The sequence below is a fragment of the Halichoeres trimaculatus genome, unplaced genomic scaffold (genome assembly GCF_033239565.1).
Source record: "Halichoeres trimaculatus isolate MK-OKI-2021-1 unplaced genomic scaffold, fHalTri1.1 fHalTri1_scaffold_22, whole genome shotgun sequence".
Taxonomy (NCBI): domain Eukaryota; kingdom Metazoa; phylum Chordata; class Actinopteri; order Labriformes; family Labridae; genus Halichoeres; species Halichoeres trimaculatus.
This window is the reverse complement of record NW_027437200.1, coordinates 582924-605466: the sequence shown is the minus strand read 5'-3', so window position 1 is coordinate 605466 and position 22543 is coordinate 582924. Positions and strand designations below refer to the sequence as shown.

The 22543-nt window shown below is 42.2% G+C and overlaps 1 protein-coding gene across 1 annotated transcript in view; it reads left to right on the top strand.

Annotated features, from left to right (window-relative positions):
* Positions 1-22543, top strand: part of tnfsf10l (TNF superfamily member 10, like) — an 81587-nt gene that overhangs the window by 32979 nt on the left and 26065 nt on the right. Inside the window, exon 2 of the mRNA XM_074661924.1 lies at positions 5255-5404. Coding sequence (XP_074518025.1) covers positions 5255-5404 — 150 coding nt within the window. The remainder of the gene's footprint in view (positions 1-5254; positions 5405-22543) is intronic.

Here is a 22543-nt window from a genome sequence, read left to right as displayed (position 1 = left end):
AAAACATGTTAATTGGACAAAATTTTATTTATTTTTATTTTTATTTTCACAAAAGTTGAACCATCCAATGAGACATGAAGATGTAAAGTGAGTTTCATTCCGACCAGGAAAAACATTCATACCACATTCTTGCTGTGTGTACCATCCTGTGTTCCATTTAAATGACACAAAGCCTGTGGTTTGTTAATCATAATTTAGGACTCTTACTTTCACAGCTGCTTCTTTTCCTTCTTCATGGTTTGAACTCAGCTTGGGATGATGATTGATTTGCCATGACTTGTTGGTGTCATGTGTATCCAATTGGCCTCCTGGTGAGATGAGGCTCAATTATTTATCTTAGGAGCACAGTTTTTTGTGTGAACAAGCTGTACTTTCTGCTTGAAATTACTGAAAACCTCTGGGAAACATGTAATAAATAAAACAGAGGCAGCTGTGTTCACTGAAAGTAATTGCTCAGAAGATTTGTGCTCATAGTTTGAGGTACACTTTATTCTTTTAGCCTTTTATAGAGCACTCATTGAAATTCAAAATTTCAACTCCAGAGTGTGATTGGTGGACATGACATGATTTTTTCCATGTTTTAAAACTACCCAAATACCATATTGCTTAATATAGCTCCTTGCCACTTAAAGGGTTAATCCACAACTTTTGCAGAGTTGAATAATATGCTTTTTGCCAAAGTTACCAAAACTGAGTTAATTTGACTCCAAAATATTTTAATCTCACTAATTAAGATCACAAAAGTCATAAATGACCATGTTTGAGTAAATATTAGACAGGGTACAAGTGGCCAAGGGGTCTAGGTTGCGCTCCATGAGGTTCACCCTTGCCTGGTGGCCCACGGTTTGAATCCCGTCTGTGGCCTATTTCCCTCATGTCACTCCCCACTATAACCCAGGGGCCGTTAAGACTACAGTCTAAGAGGGAGAAGAAAACGTTTTGTTGGGTTTCAAACACTGACATCATACTCCACTTCCTGCAAGCGCATACAACAGTCAAACCTTGAGTTCAACAGTACCATTGTTACAATCGTCGCAAACTACCATGTTGAGCCTGCGCTGCTCAATCTGCTGAATCTGTGACTGTCTTTCAATAATCTGTGCATCTGTTGCTCCACTTTTGCTCTTAGCATTCACCATTACACCAGATGATCAGATCAACTCTACTTCAGTGGAGATCTACCCAAAGCTGCTTCTAGACAAGACAGTTATAGCACCACCTACAGGGCTGGCATGCGTACTACAACATTTTCAGGCCCTTAGCCTTTCCGTGTAAACCCAGATTTTTTTTCACTGCAATGAAAACAACTAAAGATGTTTTCAAAAAGAAAGATCTGTGATTCCAATAGAGGGTACCAACAATTATTTCTATGAGCTAACTAAAGGACTGTTCTCAAATCGAAGTTATCAGCCTTACACTGTGTAAACATTTCTAAACTAAAAAGACATGAACTCAATTTCAAATCAGAGATTTGTTTACAATACTGGACACTGGATTTATGGATGGTGATAGGGCTGGGGGAGACTGTACTTTTCCTAAAATCTTAAACTATCTCCACTGTCACGGAGTGTTAAGCTCGTGGTTGTATGCACCACACCAGGTCACCAGATGGTCAATCTCCCACCTGTAGGCAGACTCATCCCCACCAGAGATTAGTCCGATGAGGGTGGTGTCATCTGCGAACTTGAGGAGCTGGACGGACTGATGACTGGAGGTGCAGCTGTTGGTGTACAGGGGGAATAGAAGAGGAGAGAGGACACAGCCTGGAGGGGAACCAGTGCTGATTGTCCTGCTGTCCAACACATTCTTCCCCAGTTTCACCTGCTGTCTCCTGTCAGACAGGAAGTCTGTGATCCACCTGCAGGTAGACTCAGGCACGTTCAGCTAGGAGAGCTTGTCCTGAAGCAGAGCCGGGATTATTGTGTTAATATCAGAGATGAAATCCACAAACAGGATCCTGGCGCAGGTTCCTGTCAAGTCCAGATGCCTGGATGAGATGGGATCAGATGGATGGCCAGGTTGACTGCATCATAGATCTGTTGGCTCTATAGGCGGGTCCAGGAGAGGTTCTGTGATGGATCTGAGGCTGGAAAGCACAAGACGCTCAAAAGACCTCATGACCACAGAGGTCAGGGCACTAGGTCTGAAGTCATTTAGTCCTATGGTCCTTGGCTTCTTGGGGACAGGAATTATGGTGGATGACTTGAAGCAGGCTGGCAGCGTAGCGTGTCATCAGTGAGCTGTTGAAGATGTCTGTAAAGACTGGAGACAGTTGATCAGCCCAGTGCTTCAGGGTGGTGGGAGAGACAGAGTCTGGTTCTGATGCACTGTGGGGGTTCTGTCTCTTGAAGATCTTATTTACATCTCTTCCAGTGGTTTTCAGGCTGTCCCATTTTCTTACAAAGCGACAGTAGAACTCGTTCAGGTTGTTGGCCAGATGCAGGTCGCTCGCAGAGTGGGGGGCTTTAAGCTCGAAGTTCGTGAGTTCCTGCAGCACCTCCCAGACTGAGCCAGCATCTCCAACTGAAAACTGGTGTTGTAGTTTCTCTGAGTAAAGACGCTTGGCATCCCTCACCACATTGTTTAAGGTGTATTTCGCTTTTTAAAACTCTTCCTCTCCCCACTCCTGAATGCATCCCCCTTAGTGGTTAGGTGATCATTCCAAAGTGTGATCATACAGATGTGGCCCCGCTGTTCCCAGAGGCCAGACGCACACTGACAGGGTCCAGGTCACCACCCACCGCGAGTCGGTGCCACCCGGCCAGGAGACCACAGAGATCCCCTCCCCAAGACTCAGCGTCCCCAGAACATAACCTTCCATCCCAATGCACCCCTATCCCCCTCTTATCTGTACCCCAGCTCATCAGCCCTCCCCTGTGATTCTAGCCCTCATCTGCCCCCAGTACCCCCCAGAGCTGGCCAGAGGACAGTAAGACCCGGACACCCAGGTTTACAGAGCTTTAATTTCTGCTTGTATGAAGGGATCAGATGGACTGTGACATGGTCAGAGTGTCCCAGTGCAGCTCGGGGGACAGCATGGCAGGCATTACTGACTGTGATGGAAGAGTGATCCAAAATGTAACTAAGCACAAAACACAGGACGTATGAAAGTCTCTGTTTTTACTCATCAATAGCTGAAGTTCATCCAGTTTGTTGCACAGTGAGCACACGTTGGAGAGGAAGATGCCGAGCAAAGCGATGCGTAATCCGCGCTGGCAGAGATGCACCAGCAAGCCAGCACGTTTCCTTCTTCTTTGTCTCCCCCTCACAGCGCTGACAAAGGTGAGGGCACCTTTAACCACAGTGTCCAATAATTCCACAGATTCCGACAGAAAAATTGGGAATAAATCCGACACACCGGGGCGACCGTCCTCGGCGCCATCTCGGAAAATTATTATTACAGGCCACAGACTGATTTTGTTTTTATTATTTAATTTCTCTGATCATCATGACCCAGACATCATATCTTCCCTGTAAAGAAAGCCTAGATAAAGTTGGTTGGATGGTAGATTTATGCTTGATGATGGACAGCTACGTTTGGTTCAAAGGAGCTAAACGAGTGACTCTTAAGGATGACAACATGACAACCCAAAAAATCGTCAGGATCTTTTGTGTATGTTCATTTCCTTCTAAAATACGCCATATGTTCCTAGATAAGTTGTCATACATATGGCATATTTTAGAAGGAAATGAACAAAGGGCTGTGGGAAGGAGGGGTGCTGAGGTTTGCTGCAGTCTGGTCCTCCTGTGATCCATTTAAAATGCCTGCACAGCAGCACTTTGTCCGTTGTTTGCTGTGCTTTCACGCAGCCAACTCTGCTCTAAAACCTGCATATAACGGATAATTATTTGGTACTGTCCTTACAAACACTGCTCAAACTTCATTATTCCATGTGTGCAGTCACTATTTGAATGTTTTGTCTTTAGATCAATCTGAGATTATTTTTTAATAACATAACATTATTGTGCTGAGACTCAGCTTATTAAACTGTTCCTGAAGCATACGATTGTGTGTTTTACAGATGACAAGTATCATGAATATACTTCAAAGTGGTTACTTAATGTTAAAAAAGGGGGTTCATGTGAACGAATGGGATTTTTAACTTTAGAGTAAGATTATATCTCTCAATTTTTTATTTTTTGTTTGCAATTATTATTTTTTTGATTAATTTTGTTTGACACAAATCTAATTTCATAAATATTTAGCAGCTATTACACATCTAAAGCTTGCCTACGTCATTGTCTGATTACACAAAGACACTTAGCATACTTAGTTTAAAATCTGACACATTTCAGCAAGTTTGTTGCTGTTTTTTTTTTGTTTTTGGAGGGCATTAACTTTGCATTTACAGCTCTCTCCACAGGGGGTGCAAAAATCTATTCAAATATAAAGTCCTGAATGGAGCTCTAGTCCTTGCTGTGTTGGCAATCAGAGACTGATATTTGAGGTTTGAATAACACCACAATGAAGGCTCAAAGATTTATTTACCCAACATTTACTGTTTATTTTGATTTATTTTAATTGTTTGGGGGACATCATGACTTTTTTTCTTTTCTGGAATAAGCCCTGACTGGGTGTTTAATTACATCCATCATGATTATTCCCTGAAGTGAAGAGAGGCCCTTACAGACCTGAGTCAGGCTTTTCAGGAGGGCATATGGTGTCTGTTCAGATGCGTCCGTAAAGAACTTTTCCCGTAAGCGCTCAGTGTGAACTCATTCACACACGACTGGATACACACACGCACAAACTCGGAGAGATAGCAGCTATCTTTGGTACAAAGGAACCTGCTGTTGTGTCAACATGAGCAGTATTACCCAGGAGAAGAGAAACTGAGAAAAAGAGGAGAGAGACAGAGGAGAGAGAAGGAATGAGTGTCGTAAGAAGAGAGGTCAAGCAGAGAGACATTAATAAAAAGAGGAGAGAGGGATGAGAGAGTGCAGCTCTAATGTCCCCCTCCCCATCCAGGCTTGTTATGGAGTCATTAGGAAGGCTTTCAGACCGTGACATTTACAACCTCCCTGAAGGGGAAACACACACACACACACACACAGTGTTTCAAATGTTTGAGTCCGATTGTGAATTAGGGTATGGACCTTGGGTTATGTCATTATGATATCTCTTCAATATTTCTCAACCTGTGGTCCAAGAAAAAATAAAATGCGCAACATTTTACTATCCTGTGAATGTTGGTTGCAGTTGCTGACCCCTGCTCAGGCTAATTCTGGGTTTTTCTGGGTTTTTGTGCTACAGGTGCGTAGTCAGGGAGTCACAGAAGAGCTGAAGTGTCTGAGTTTACTGAACGCTCTGGACAAAGACCAGGACATCCCTGACCAGCTCGCCCAGCTTTTTGGAGAGCCGTGCATCAAACTGGCCGAAGGCATCAGATCGTACATCTCCAAGGTAAGAGCACAAACTGGAGCTCCTTTTGAACACCACAGGTCAGCAGATGTGGTCCAGGTTTTAGGAGCGTCTTTTGGTCATGTGAAGTATGCTCTTTTAGGTATCATTTGGTTTTGGCTTTAGAAAGAAGTGACAAACCCTTCTCCAACCGGAACAGAGGATTAGAAAGGAAATGCATAGCCACCAGTCATACACCACCTTCTTCTTCTACTGCTCTTCCCGTACATCTCAATCCCTGACTTATATCACTGGAATACGACCTGTAAGTGGCGTCCTCAGCATCCTTGTAGGGGGCTGTGTTGACCCTGGGGTCACAGCACAGAGGGAGCTGGTTTCAATTAAAGCAACCCAGAAACATCTGATGCTGAACCTCTTGGTGGCTCTAATTGGTCATTGGTCATTTGTCATCGTGATTGTTGAACCTTCAGCTGTGAGGGGCATTGCTCATCTAATAAATGAATAGTAAAAGCACATGGGGAAATTAAACACACTGAGACATTTGGGGAGGTTTCCCATTGACAAAGTCTCAGGGACTTCTTTGGGGGATTTCAGCAGGACATGCTGATGAAAAACAGCTAAATTTAGTCTGCTCTCTTGTTGCTTATTCATCCCTTCAGTGACCTGGTCTTAGTCACGAGCTCTGGCACACTTTGGATTCAACAGAACATTTAATATGATGGGGAATATCCATCAAACTTAGACATACCTGATTTGGAAACTGTATTACGATGGATTGAATGGAAGAAAACTATTATTAGTATGAAAAATGAGACGTCACTACATTTTTCTCAGTCAGAACTTGTCAAATGTTGCACCTGGACCAAGTGCTGGATTTGTTTTCCTCAGACGAATTTTCCCATTTCACAGTCCAAGTGGTTGGTGAAAGTGATGGTTTGATCTCTTCCATCATTGTTGACGCACAGTTTTACTTCCACTGAGCCTGTTCTGCTACAAGTCGACATTTATGGGCTTTCACTTGTGTGAACTGAGTCAGGACTTAAGAGAGCTCTGAGCTTGAGGCTAATCAAGGCTGTCAATATCTGGTTGTCTTTGTGAATACTAAATTGGTGAGGGCTCTTATTAGAAAGAAAATAATAGTTCAAAGTCAGAATTGATACAATTCTAAGCAAAAAAGATATGTTTAAGTCACAGTTTTACAGGCACGGAGTTCTTTGTTACTGACTCACAGCAAATTGTACTTTCCCAGGGAAAGAAAGATGTAATGTCCCCTGAGATCACACTGCAGTAGTTTATCTCTTAAAGATAAAGTTTGAGAACAAAATTGTTTCAAGTTAACCGTCAAACAAACATCAAACACCTCCAGGAGAAAAGTTCGAGATGGAGTAAGAATACAAAGAAACAAGACAGCCTTCAGAATGATACAGTCAAAACCAACGCAAAGGCCAAAGACACTGGATATAAAGGTTTCCAGTAGCTTCTATGAATCTTAAAAGCACTCTGAGACCTTCACCAGGGTTGATGGTCTGGTATTTGATGCAAATCGGCAAACACAAGCTCCGTGTTGGATGCATTAGCTCAATATGCTACTACTACTACTAATTCAAAGGGCTTATTCAGAAAAGCATGATTTACCGTTTCACCAAGTTTAATGAGAAACAGGTGAGTAGTTTTTTTAGTAGTAGGTAGCAGAAGAAACAAACCAAAGAGTGTCAAAAATATCCTCAAGGCAATCTCTAGTCTCCAAATGTGTGTGAAGTCACCAGATTAAAAGGAAACTGTTTGACTGAATGTGCCCTGTGTTGTTTAGATTTGACGTCACTGACTTGGTTCAGATTACAAAGCTGTCAGGGTTTAAGTACCTTGACTGCAGTTGAAGCTTAATTGAACTTAAATGTTGTGCAGCAGCAGCTACAGGTGGTAAAGCAGCCACGTTGGTAGTTCACATCCTGAGCTCCACACATCAAAGTGTCATTGAGACAGACACTGATCCCTTAAATAGCACCTGAATGTGTGCACATTGAGGGAAATTGAGAGCCAATTTGTAGCAAAGTGTGAACTGAAAGTCTTTGTGTGGGAACACTTTGGCCTCAGGGCGCACAAACTCTCCATCTGCTTCTGCTGAACCCAGCTCGGAAACACCTGGAATCACTCGTTTGATAAGTGGGATCTAATGAGCGCTGCTTTTTTTCAGCAGAAGAGAGGATTTAAAAATGTTTTCTGATTGATCTTTTGGATTCAAAATGGAGGAGTCTAACAAAAGAAGAATATTGTGGTTAAAATGAATAAAAGAGGCTACAGACTCCTGGGGCTTGGGTGACTCTTTTAGATCTTTGGTGTCTCCTCTGTGACCTCAAAGGCTGCTTTCAGCATGTTTTGCTGAGCTGCCCTTCAGAGCCACTGTTTTCAGTCAATCAATTAATAAATTAATCCTTATTTATATACTGCCAAATCATAACACTTTCTCTCAAGACACTTTCCAAAGAACATTAACAGGTACAGACCTGTTAATGTTGATAAAATTGTATTAGCAGAAACCCAACATCAAGATAAGGAGTTTAACCCACCATACGTACAGCTCTTTGCAACATGTAGCAAGTTACAGTCAGTAAAGTTTTCATCTCCAAGTGACCCTTAACTGCTCAGATTGTCCAGTCTTATAACAGAGTTATCTACAGAGGTCTTACTCTCATTGAAACAAGTGCTTTAGTCAAAACTGGTTATATGGAAAGATCTTTCGTGCTAAAAATCTGCTTCTACAACTGTTCAGACAAACTTCAGGCTGCAAGCTGAGCTGTTGCAAATTAAAAAAAGGGGCAAACCTGATGGCTAAAGCGACTAAAAAGTGGTTGGACTCGTAAGGCTTGGGTGACTTTTTCGAAGACCTTCACTGTCATGTAAGACAGCATCAGTAGAGAAAATGCATTTTCTGCACTTCTAAAAACACATCTTCCTTATTTTAATGTCTTATTGACCATTGGCTGTTCAGTTTTTGGCCTTTTATAATCCACAAAGGACTTACCCCCAGTGAAACAAAGACTTTGTTCGGAACTGGTCATTAAAAAGGTTTTATTCATGCCAAAAATCTGTTTCCATAATACTCTTTGTTTGGTTTTGGGAGCTGTAAACTGAGCTGCTTCCACCTCCGATGAGTTTGTTTGCCTTGGAAAACCCTCTTGTTGTTTAGGATTTTATTTGAAACATGTTGTATTGAACACCACTTTAAGAAAGAAGAAGTCATACATCAATAACTACCCCGATGATGAACTGCAGATTCAAGGGCAGCGCGCCAAGCTGCTACTTAAAAAGTAGCTTCGTAATAAAGGACATTACACAGCAAAAATGAGTATCTTTAATACTCTATAGCCGGGCAACAGGGGTTGCAGGCTGAGCTGCTGCTACTTAAAACAAAGTTTGAGTCTTCTAAGGTCAAATATCCCTTACTTTTTCTGTCTTTTAAATTTTTATTTGCAACAAAATTATTCTCAACATCACTAACTGACTATCTTTGAAAAATATTACATGCCAAAAACTGGTGTCAGTAACATTCTTAAGCTGGGCTTCAGGGGCTAAGACCTGTCTGAAACTTAGTTCATTTCTTCGTAGGTCAGAAATCCTTCGGTTTGTCTCAATAATAGTGTTTTAGAAGTGAAAAGTGATTTTGGTAAGAACAGATTTAGACGAAGAGTGTGTCAGCTTGTTTTAACGTCTTAAAGACCAACATGGCGGCTATAAACATGAAAAGTTGATAGAGAAAGACAAACAGGGCTCTGTTCATGAATGGCCCTTGTGTGTGCGTGTTCCTCCAGGCCCCAAGCTTTGGTCTTCACTTGGAAGTCACATGGGTTCAGACAGACTGACTGATATAATGAAAGCCACACACTCTGTAGGGAGAGAACAGACTGTGACTGACAAACAATAACGTCGGACTCCCCCTCAGTGCAGAGGTTGAATCAGCATGAAAATACCAATGACCCCCAGGCAGCTGTGGATGAGAGTTCCCCGTCACTCGCTCAAACACGCTCACACACACATAAACGCAAACAGTCATTCATAAAGCCAATGAGTCACTCCATGAATATAAGTCATCCTCCTGCAGACGTTGCCAAGACAACTTTTCCCACTTAGTCTGAATGTCTGGACGCTGACAGGGGTGCATCTGCAGCCTGCTCATTTCCTATCATCTGTCTTAGTTTAAGCTCAGCTCTCTGAACGTCTGACTGTCATTCTGAGTCTTTTATTCCTTTATTTCCTCTCACCTCCTCAGCCACTTGTTTCATAGCAATAATGACTCCAAGAAAAGCTTCTAGACAACCCAGGGTTTCAAGAATCTCTGCCCCACTTTAATTTCAAAGAAAAGCTTCAGACTTTGATTTCCAAAATTTGGTAAAGCTAGATATTCTTATGATCTTATCCAGTTTGTGTCATTGACAGGGCATTTTCCAAAAAGTAACTGCTGAGATGAAAAGGTCTAAAGTTTGAAGGGCTCACAGATGAAGCGGAGTCTGTGTATTGTCTTGTAAATGACTTCAGTGGAATTAACTCGTGATCCTGTCTTCAGTGGCTCATTGGTCAAAAATGAACCATGTGGCTGAGGAGCAATTATACACTTTGATATGTGCTTATTACATGAGGTTCAGCTGTGCGTCACTTGTTCCACAACCAGAGCCTGAATAACCCTGCTGTCAGGGGCATGACCCAGCAGTATGTAAACCAGCACAGATTGTTTACTTCAGGAGGTTATGAAGGCCTGAGATGTCGATCAGGATCACTTAAAGTACAAATTACGCTGCAAGGTTTGTGAAGTCTGCTGTGTCATCAGTGATACCTAACTGTTATTTCTGCAGCAAAATGATGGCAGCTAACATCAAGATAAAGGTTCAAACCTGCAGAGTCAGATGATCTGCCCCCCATTTCTGAAACAGAAAGGGTTCCTGTGTAAGTCCAGTCAAAGATTGAATCTCAATACATCATATCCATAAAGATCCACATGGGCCTTTTGCTTTTGCCAAAGTTGTCTGTGATCTGTCTTAGAGGCAGTTCACACAGCAACAGTTTTAGGAGGAAACACAAAGGTATTGTTGAGTTTTGGCTTTTTTGCCGACACATAAATGGTGTTTTAGCCAACCTAAAACTGAAACTTATGAAGACAGCATTCAGAGAGGAATTTTCATGAAACGCTGCAGGCACCATTGCAGAGTAAACAGTCACCCAGTGTTTTCAGTGGAAACCCTGAAGCCACGCTCTAACACTTTTATTGAGACAACTTAGGCCTTGTATACTCGTAGCTGGGTATCTTTAAGAACAAATATCCCCCATTTTTATTTCAAATTACTTTGGTCCACATGTAACATGGCAAATCTGCCTATGAGTGCGACTCGAAGCATGCAAAACCCATATTCTGCAGAATGAACTCCCATGATTCAGCTGTGACGTTTGAGATCCGAAAACTCTGTTCTCTGACGTCTTCTCAAAACCAGAGTTTTCCAAAATCTTCACTTTGGCTTGAGTTTTCAAAAAAGATTGGTGATGTTAAAGCGCAGTTTAGTGTGGATGACAGGCCCTGAATGTATTTAAAATAAACTCTTCACTCATATTCCCCTTCAGCCCCTTTGCGTTTTTGTGCAATTGCAAATTTTGGGCGGTTTTGGATGAAACGTTGTGTAAACACAGCCTAATGTCAGTGTAGGGTTTGTATTCAGCTTTGATCTCAGGTGAACAAATTGTGCGCAGGGGTACCTTGTGTCTGTAGATTCGGGACCACAAGCATTTTATCATCAAGTGTACATAGTTTTAGGGCTCTAATTTCATGGCGCAGCACAGGGGGCGCAAGCCTGGCGTGCCCCAGGCAGTGTTAATTACGTGCGGTGCACCGCCATGCACTGCCAATTTGACAATTTGGTAGACCGTCTGCGCAGAGATGGGTGTGACGGCGCGCCAGGGATAGTCGACGGCGCACCAGGGGGAGGTGTTGACATATTCATGTGACAATTTTGTGCCAAAGAAGTGCGCTGAAAGCTCGCCAGCTTCAACCTGGTCTATTCACGGAGCAAAGCGGAGCGCACCCTCCACAGCTGTAATTTGGTGACAGGCGCACATGTGCGCATACGTCTCAGAGGCAGGTTTCCAGAGTGTCAGGCACATTTTAATACAATAAACAATCACAATAATCTCTATTTAATGTAACCGTCTGAACCAGCATATACATTTATATCTATATTAACTGTCCCGTCACATCTGATGTCAGATTAAAGCCGTTTGTCATAATGGAAAGTTAACCTGACGGCAGCTGGAAGTTTGATTCACATCTTACAATTAAACAATAAACAGCCTTAACATCTGATACTGAGTATATATCTGGTTCTCTCATTTCATTTTATTCAAAGAAAAGAGGGAGAGAAAAGATGAAGAAAAAAGAGACAAAATAAATGTATGTCACTCAGGATTTACCCGTGATTTCCCATATTTCTCTGTTTTAGTCTTTATTTTTAACGTGATCTAAAAAGATGGAGTACATTATTGTGAGGAGGATGAGGTGGAGACACCAGGAGAGTATACAGTATATCACCAAAGGCTCTGCTATTTGGCGATGACAAACCAGGAGTGCAGGTAGATCAAAAGTATTCTGAATGGATAAGCCAGCTGTGTAACTGTCTCTTCATTTTGTACTCCTATTAATGACAAAGGAACAGATTACATCTGTCCCGGGACGCTCTTCGTGTCCTCCGATGTGCCCCGCTGTCCATTCTTCTGCTGCAGGCACAGCGGCTCTGACTGTCTCCGCTACCAGCACTGTTTCCGCGATGCTGGGGATCAGTCAGACCAATCAGACGCTGCGCCTCGGCCACAGTGCATTTAAAGGCGAGGAGAGGTGCTCATTTGATTGGTGAAGACAGCGGTTGGCTGTGTTAAACCAAAGGGAACAAAGAAAAGGCTGGAAAGCAATAAAAAAAGGAAGATGAGACAGAGGAGCATTTTGCAGTTTGTCTTCAGTTGATCATCTGGAAACGATCAGAAACATGGCTCTGCCCTGGGATTCCTCCGTGAGGCACATGGCTTACACACGATGAGTGAGTGAGTGAGTAAGGATGACAGTGATACAGCCAATGATTGGCCCCGTTTTGGCATTGGATGATGAAGATGGAGTGATTGATCAGAGTGGAAGATGTTGAGGTCAAAGGTTGGAAAACAGAAAGGGGAGAATAATGGAAACACTGTGGGATGGAAGAAGAAAAGAAGTTATTAATAACGCCAGCTTGACAGGGACCAATAAAAGAGTCTCCTCCTGAGAGCTTTGAAGAAGGGGGTGGAAAGTAACGGAGCTGCAGAAGAAGAAGTGGGAGAACCAGTCTTAAATTTGATAAGTACAAGTTAGAAACCAGAAAAGAACCAGCCGAGGATTTCGAGTAAGAGAATTTGGCTCTTTTAGATTTTTATCTCTGTGAAGGCTGTTGCATTGCTGTGTTACAGTAAAAGAGGGATGGGGCAAAGGAGAGGACCAACAGAGAGGGATTTAGGATGGCATGCGAGGAACTGCACTGAGGTATTGGAATCTTAATCTCTCTGACCCAGCTGAGAGCTGAGGAGCTCTGATTCCTGCTTCGACCTGCTGTTCTTAGAGAGACGGCAGTGAAACGTGCACCTGCTGAGTGAGACAAACTGCCCACACACCAGCTCTGCAGACTCTCCGATTTCGCGTCTTGACTCTCAGCATCTCTTAGACATCTGCATGCACCACAGTTCTGCTCTTTCAGCTTCATTTTTTCTGTTCACATTTCCTCTGATGGCTCCTCTACACTTCTCAGCTCAGGACGAGGTTTACCTTTTCTTTTAGGAAGGTTTGACGAGGCTTGGTAACATCAACCAAGGCCCAAAACACGCACACACAAAGACTTATGGATTTTAGAGAAAGAATAATCTGCCAAGAAGAATGCCATCGACTACTTGTCTGCAGGGGACAGGAATGGGGATAAAAAGATGACTGAAAGTAGAAAATGAAGTAAATGTTTAAACTCCAGCTTCAAGATCTGTTAAAAAGACGTCAGTAGTAGGAGTGATAAGGGACACATACTCAAAATGAAGCATTTTGTTATCAGCCTCCAAAAACCTCAAACCTTTTGACTCCTGGTCTGGCTCCACACATTTTGATGGTTTGACATCATAGTGAAATGAAACACAATCTGGCATCTTCATGGTCTTCTATTCTGATAATCTTTTTGGCTCTTTTAAAGTTGCTTTGGTGTCTCACTTCCTGTCTACCTCAAACTGTTTTCTACAAATTAAAGAGGTCTTGCGTATCAACTCCAGAGCATCCAGACCCGGCAAATCTGAATGGAATGGAGACGTACCTGAATCAGATCTGGTGGAATTTTATTCTGTTTTAACAGTTATGCGCTTTGCACTTGTCCAATTTGCGACAGAGTATTAGTGATCAACTCCAGAGAGCTCCAACCTGCTGGATGTAAAACAGGACTTGCAGGAGCGGAGACGTACCAGACACAGATTTAGTGGAAATTGGTAAAGACCAGTGTAACACTGTTGCCATTTAAAACTCTTTATCCCTATAATCCCTATAATCCAAAATGAAATAAGATAGTATATTTCACCTTTAGAAAGTAGATTCTTTCACCTTTAATGTCTGACTGTATTTTTTAACCTCTTAATGTCCCTTTTTTATTTATGTCCATTGCCCAACCGCAGTCCATATATTTTATGTCTAATAATCCTCAGAAGTAAAAAAAAATAAAAAAATAAAAAAGTATTACAACTCTCCACCACCAAATGGTAATAACGATTTAGCAGGCCAAAAACCACAAAAGTCAATGGTTTCACTCTGAATTATGTCCCAAAACACATTCTCCCCAGGCTAGTCTGGCAGGCACACTCCGACGCTAGGTAAATCCCACCTGTTGCTGGAAGTAAATCCCCCCAACAACTTTACCTTTAAACAAAGAACTATCAGTTTCCTTTACACCCAACATTATACATACATACAAACATAGATGTCCATGTAAAAACATGCATACAGCTTCCTGAACGCAATTTATTGTGTCCTGTATTGCTGCAGACTGAGGCCTTCTATAGACTTAGCCAGGTATTTTTGAAAACAGTTATCTCCCCTAATTAGTTTTTATGAAATCTTTTTTCCACACTTTAACAGGCAAATCCCCCGACATTGCCAAAGTCTGACAGAGCACATCCAGGAGGAGCTGGAGGCTGAGTGTTGGGTCTGTGGGAGGTTTTTTTCTTGGGGTCTGTAGATGTTTTGCTGCAGGTTTTTCTGAGGTCTTTGGCTTGGGGAGGCTTGGGGAGAAGCTTTTGGGGCCTTAGGGTGGAGGATTTTTAGGCTGTTAGAGGCCTAGGAGAATGGAGTTAGCTGATTCACTGCAGACCTAGGGACCTCACTGTGTTCAAGATGGCTTGTTTTGAATAAGATTTTTTTGGATTCAGGCTGACTGAACTCCTTGGCTGATTGGACTCTGCATCTTCTTCCTCAATAGTCTAAGATCAAGGCATTTGAAAATTCATTGATGAAGTATTTAGGCAGAGGAATTAGAGGCCCATCCCAATAAGGCCTGCAGGAGGCCCGAAGGACCAGAAAAAAGTTACTACAAACAGATCTCTGGTATTTGACCTTTCAGTGTTGACTTTTTAGGAACTGCTCTGCATTCAACCATTGACCCGTCACTCTCCAGCTGTTTGTTTCTTATCAAAGGTCATTTTCCATGAAGAAACAAAAGATTCTCTGGCTTCTCTTTGTCTCCCTCAGACTCATTGTGGCACTGACTCTCAGAATCTGCTCTTGTCAAATTTTGTCAAAGCTCTGATGTCATGGGGAATATTTGTCTCGCACTGCTGATGCAAAGCAGCTGTTTGACATCACCAAATCAGGGTGTGGAGGGGCACGTATGCAGAGGGCTTCAAACCTTTAGGATGAGATGCATCACGCAGCTCGTCTGCCTGAAAGAGATCTTTGAAGCCTCAGTGAAGGGGGCTTTCAGATATCTGAGACTGTGTTTGAGGGGATTTTTGTGCCACAGTCTAAGTGTTTGGTTAATGCTGGGGAGAACAGTGAAATCAGTCAGCCACTTTAATCTAAATAGATGTGCTGTTCCTTTAATCAGCTTGTTTCTTGTTTGTCTCATGAAAGCCTGAGTGTTTCTAAAGAGCATGGTAGCAAATTGGAGCTACAGTGGCTCTTTTAAGGAGGAATAACTCAAAGAAGGCTCTACACATAGATGAAAGTGGTATACTCTCATGTGACCTTGTAATAAGAAGGCAACAATGAATAGTTAGTCATTGGCACACAAAGCTCTGATAGAAAGTCCGACAGACATGTGACATTCACTTTGAAGTCAAGCATTATTATCTTACTTCATCAAAGGTTATTTTAAAGATAAGTTCATCTTGTGAGGTTAGCTAAGGTGCTAACGTGATCCTTCAACAAGTTCCCTAAAGATGATAACAGTGACCTCTTCAAGAGTCATCATTTATAAGTTCAGTCTTTAACTTCAGTGGGTCTTTGACTCAGATATCCGTCAATTAGCCCCACAGAGCAATCAGTAGTTGTTGGTTGTATAACACTAAGTGAACTGTGCTTCACAGAATCTCCTCTCTGTTGGAGCTTCTCCATGTGACTTTGGAACAAGTGGACATTTACACATGATGTTCTCGAGCCAAGCCATCCATCAGGGGAATACATCAGTCAAAGTCTGCCTCACACTGGACGGTGTTTGAGTCAGATTTGAGGTTCGATTCACCAGCTTGTGTGTGAACTACCCAGATTCTGTCCCTGGTCTTTGTTGCTGTGGCCAGAAAACAATATGCATCATACTCTGTTTGTTGTAGTCAAGATAAACACCATCTGGTTCTTTTATTTGGAAAGTCACTAGGTGTTTTCAGGTAGTTTCCGTGCACAACTCCCTGTCCCACTCCCACTCATCCCCAAGGTGACCCTTCACAGCACTGGCATCAGCTGAAAATAGGATAGTTGTACATTAGCTGCAACCTGCCAGACCAGGCACACAGCTTGACCGCAACAGAGCGGATCCAGGTGTAAGCTGACTCATTGCCTTGAATGGCAACCTCTCTGCTCACACCTCCTCCATTGCTTACTTCTTAGAAACTACTCAACATCAACAATAGGGCTTACAGAGTTAAGTAAGAGTCTGTTTCCAAAAGCCTCAAGTGGATACTCCAGGAACTGCACCTTTAGTTCCTCAGTATCCGTTTTCATGTAAAAGGCATGTAAATAGAACCTTCCACTTCCAAATCTGCTCTTAGAACTTGTCATTTAATTCTGGCTCTGTTATTAACTTTCAAGTCCCTTGTTACTGTGCGTTCACACCAAAAGAGACAGAAGCGGCAAGCACGCCCGAGAAAGCGGACAGCGGCTAAATATTTTAGCCACCTTGGCTGCTCGTCACGTAACTGACTTCAGAGTAAAATCGCGCTTGTCATTTAAAGGAGCTGCACGGCGGACTTCTTCACAGCAGCAGCTGCTTGCTGTTGTTCAACTTCAGTTTAAATCATGAACATAATGTAAAATCACCATCTAATCAGTCATGAGTGGATTGACAGGCAGGAAGCAGTTTACAAAGGAGATAATATTGATTTATCCACCACATCAAACTTTTGCAGTTTTGAAATATACTTAAATTCTGTGGAGGTAAGGAGTGCCCATTTTTGCATTTGCACAGTGTGTGTTTGTGTGTGTGTGTGTGTGTGTGTGTGTGTGTGTGTGTGTGTGTGTGTGTGTGTGTGTGTGTGTTTGTGTGTGTGTGTGTATGTATGTGTGTGTGTGTGTGTGTGTGTGTGTGTGTGTGTGTGTGTTTGTGTGTGTGTGTGCGTGTGTATGTGTGTGTGTGTGTGTGTGTGTGTGTGTGTGTATTCCAAAGAAAAATACCCAGGAGCCAGGCTCAATGTTAATCTTTTATTCAATAAATTAAATCCCTGGGCAGCCCGTGCATATTCCCCGTTCCAAAATAAATCACAACCAAAATAAAACAATTATCTCAATGTACATAAACCTAAAATCATGAAAAGTTCCCAGCTAACGAAAAAATACAAGCTGTCCTTCTTCACACTATTTTAAACGTTCCTTTAATCCTGTTTTTTCTGGTCCTCTTAAGTCCGTAACACAAAACAAAAGATAAATCTTCAAGGAAGAAAAAAGGTAGCCCAAACAGGCAAGTGAAAACCAGGTTACCGGCGTCCGCTCAGATCCTGGCACACAGTCCGGTACGAAGCCATCCATGGAAGGATACAGAAGGATCCAGCGGGAGACTGTTTGTTAATAAAGTAACTTTGCACCCCTGGTGTAACTTCAGATCGTTGCTGAAAAAAACTTAGTCTGGAGCCCTGGTGTCATCTCATTCAGATAATGCAAGAAATGCTAGCTTGCTAGGCTAGGGTACATCTTTGCCACGGACTTCACTTCACTTCGCTATTTTCTGCTATTACTGCACATTTTTTTGAACTCACCAGAACAATCTACCACCTCCGTGACACAATTTTTTTGTTGTTGGTGGCGGTAGCTGAAAAGGTGGATATAAAAAAGAATAGGATGAGCCCGAACACAGTTTATGAGCTTTTCTGTATCCAAGACGGAACTAGGAACCGAAGTTACATGTGTTGTTCCTTTGGCCCGCTCGGTCAGGACATCTCTACTCTGATTGGTTGCCACCGTTTGCCGCTGAACTGCGTCATAGCTAATTACCATAAAGTTGACCGAGGCTCAACTTCTCATCTGGTGTCTCTTTTGATGCTTTAGCCGCTCAGGACACTTTGGCCGCTCAGGCTCTCATTGAAAAAGATTGAACTTCCGGAGTGCTTGCCTTTTTTGCCTCTTTTGCCTCTTTTGGTGTGAACATACAGTTAGGTTGTTTGGAAAATTGTTTCATGGGAAAAAAAAGCATCGGCTAAACAGTATCCATCACTTAAAGCTGGCCAAACTGGTTAACTGTGAATGTTAACAGTCACTCCCAAAAACAGTACTTCTTCCAGCCACTGGTTCCTGGTTTTGATTCGTCACTCAGGTTTGGACAATAAAGACATTTAGAGACCGTTTTCTAAAGCAGTACAGGCTCATAGAACCATATTTCTAGAATGTAGGTGTTTGGAGTCAAATTTTCTCCACTGGATGGGCGTCCAAAGCAGTACCTCGGCACGCCCCAACTGCCCATCAGCATGTCAGGTGACAAAACTGACCTGCTTACCAACAAATCCAACCTTTTTATCACATTTGCTCCAAAAGTGTACAAACTGGTCCAGTGGTCTCAACTTCTTTGTGAGAGAAATGGATTTTATCCAATAAATTACACAAAAAAGCCAAAGATTGGTCTGCCATATTTTCTGCATTTGCCTGGGTCTACTTGAAGTTGCCTATTAATACACATTTAAAGGCCTTGAGTTTTTCCTGTTAATGTAAGACCCTTTCATGTAATCCATAGCTGTGCCACAAGGTTAGGGTTAGGGTAAGGATTGGGCAAACGGTTGGATTCACAGAAGTTCTTCTAAGTGGTCTAAATTAGTTTTAGGTTTGGGTTTTATTCATTAACACAATAAAACATTTTATTTATAAAGCCCTATTCATCAAAAGATCTCAAAGTGATTTAGTACTGATTACAAAATGAGGATCATAAAACTTAAATGGCTCATATGACTACTTGTGACGTTACTGTGGTCAGGAGAAGTTGTTGTACACCAAACTTCGGGTAATGATGAAGAGACGTAGTGTTGGAGTGGTGACGTAAGCGTAACAATATTTTCACATAGCATGTTGAGCATTCACTCTTATCTTGGGGGGAAGGGGTCATTCCGGAGAAACAGGTCAGCCTCTGCGCGGCAATCCCTTATCTGCCTCTGGTCTCCAGTCGGCTATTCAAAAGCAAATGTCAGTCACAGACATGCTGTGTATAAACACACATGCAGCGAAAGAATGGAGGGCTGCTGTGTTGTTGGTGATTTCCAGCTGATACACAAAAACAAAAGGCTTCTGTGTCTGGCGTCGACCACCCTCCCTTCTCCTCATTTTTCCCCTCAGGCTGCAGGAGTTCCTGTCCAGTGACCCCTGAAAATCCCCCTCTCTGCCTCCAACTTCATCAAGCGGCACCTCTTTGAGGCTCTTTAGCTTCTTAAATATCTACTTCTGAAACTGATTTCCCTCCAGTAAGCAGACATAATCGGCGTCTTATCTGCTGTAGTGTCTTTATAAGCTCAACAATGTATGCTGTGTCTTGTGATAAAGATAGAACAGGAAGTCCTTCAACAAAAAGATACTGCAGAAGATCCCCCAATGTGGCAATGTTTACACAGAATTTAGGAGTATTTTGAGCCTTTCTTTTAAATGCCATCATCAGATATCTGTTGAATACTAAAGAACAGCTGTGATATGAATAATATGAAGGTATTAGATAGTTTTCAGTAAGGCTTACACTCACAGGAATGTTTAGCCCAACTTTTAAGATTTATGTAGTTTAATAACATGAGAAATTCCCATTCATTTATTTTTAGATAATTTTAACACAAACCTACCTAATAAACATTACATGAAGAATACCCATAAAGCCTATTCATTTTAAACGCATACGGTTTATGTATTCAGAACAAATATAATAACATTACTCCAATCAATAACAATTGGATTATTTATTTATTTAAAATACATAAAGTATACATGTTTGAACTACATAATAATCTTAATAATTTAAGATTAGTGGTATTTGAAATACATTTCTAATCATTGTACTTTCTTAAATATTCAGTATTTTCCAATTATTTTTTGCCCATTAAAATGAATGTAAATGATCTGCCACCATGGAAACCACACAGGTGATAGGTCATAAAAAGGACTGGTGCACGTAACTGGAGATTTAGCTCTGCTGCCCATCACCATGGAAACCACACAGCTAAATTCTGCGTTAATCCTGATTTGGAGTTTTGATCAGTTTGTGTCTGGTAGGGATCCAAGCATGGGCGCTTGAGTGTCTTGCTGTGAGACCTGGCTGTCAGTTGCCTTGGGAAGCGTTGCACGTTATCTCTGAGATTAGCTGTATCAAAGAGAGGAAGCTTAAGCTGCTTTAAGCCTATACGGAAAGGCATACCGTTGTCTGTACTGAAGTTTATTGCCACTCCATGAAAAGTCATAGGCAAGATAAGTTAAGGTACACTTTATTGTCCCTAATGGACAATTCTTGTTACAGCCAGCAGGAACAAAAACAAACTCAACAGTCACACAGTAATGACGCGTTAAAAAAGATACTTAAAACAGTTGAGGATTCTGTTGGTGGCGACTCATATAAATTTTTGAGGCGGTTGAGAGAGGATACGTGCATTCGTCTAAGATAGCCTGTGCTCTCAAGGCCTATTTTTCCTCCCTTTTATGCAGGGATGTCAAACTCGTGCCATGGAGGGCCAAGAGGCTGCAGGTTTTCTTTCCAACCAGAAACTCCACCAGCTCATTTCACTTATTTCCTCACCTTCAAGCAGAAAGCAGGGACTAATCAGTGAAACCAGCTGGTGAAGTTTCTGGTTGGAAAGAAAACCTGCAGCCTCTTGGCCCTCCATGGCACGGGTTTGAGACCCCTGCTTTTATGCATGAAAATGGTAAAAACCTTTTTGAAACGATTTTACCATCACTGCTCACATACTGCCATCTATCCTTTATGTTGGCATTGCTGTCAACTATCCATCAGGGGGAGCAAGACAAAAATGGGGGCAGGGTTGTAGGAGGTGGTGCTTGGTCAGGCCGTTCAATACATCACCATTGTTACTTCTTCATGTCTCACCAAGGCCCCGTTTACACGACAGCGTTTCATCTGAAAACGCTAAAACGCAGTGAAAAAAATCTGCATTTACACGAAAACGCTGATGGACTGAAAACACTGTAGTAAGCATGCCAGGCCTGTAGGTGGTGCTATAACTGTCTTGTCCAGAAGCCGCTGTTGGGAGATCTCCACCGATGTAGAGTTGAGCCAGTCATCTGGTGTATTGGGGAATACTAAGTTAAAAAGTGGAGCAACAGATGCATTTTGTTAAAGGCAGTCAGCAAATACTGCAGATTGAGCAGCACAAGCACAACACAGTAGTTTAAAACAACCTTAACACCTGCACTGTTGTCCTGTTGTATGCGCGTGCGCGGGGCGGAGTGTGACGTCAGCGTTTCCACTACAAATGCTGGCTTACTGTTTACACGGCAATGGTGTCGGCAGCATTTCAGAAAAATTCCACTCCGGAGGCCGTTTTCAAAAGTTTGCGTTTAGGGTCGGCTGAAACGTCGTTTCCATGTAAACGCGAGGCTGAAACACAACAAAACTTTTTGGTTTCAGCCTAAAACCATTGTCGTGTAAACGTACCCAAAAGCTATGAATGGGGTAGTAACAGCAACACTGCTCCCACAGTGTGGTGGTACTGCTCCATTTGAACTTTAACTGTATCCGTAAGCTTTATGGAAACATGCAGACAAAATGAACAAAAAGCACGGACAGAAGACTCTGCCCATACCTGGATCTATATTTAACATTCAGCATAAATGGGCTCTGTGTCTAAATAATACATCAATAAGACTAGTGCAAGCAACTGAACTGCACACTTACAATATTCTTCAACCTTTTATTATTTTTAAGAGGAAGAGACCCAAACCAGCAGAAAGAAAAAGTTAAAATAGACTCAATAAAACAAGACTAAAACATTCTCATGAAACAGCTGTGGACATTAAAACTCTTCAGTTTCGGGTGAAAGTGCATACCTTGGTGGGCATTAGTGTGTAAACAAATAGAAGCAGTGAAAGGGCACATCCTTGTGGTAAGCCTGTGGAGCAGGGGGTCCCAATTTTTCTTGCCCAAGACCCAAAACAGAAATTTGACGTCTCCCTGGGACCCAAACTCAACCTTCCTTAGTATTTGGCCATTCATGATCCTCCACTCACTACTGTTGTTCTCCTGGGACAAACTTCAACAGCTGTGATCAGAGGATTAACATATGAAGGCAAGCTTTGTCAAGAGGTCAATTTCCACACACACTCACTGCATCTCGTCATACTCACACCTAAATCCATGGTTATTTTCTTCACTTGAAATTTTAATTAATTTTTTCATTTTTGTTTTCCTATTTTGTTCCTGAAAATGCTTATTTTTATGTAGTTGTTATTAGTTTCAGGGGTAGTTTGAGTCTTTCTTGCAA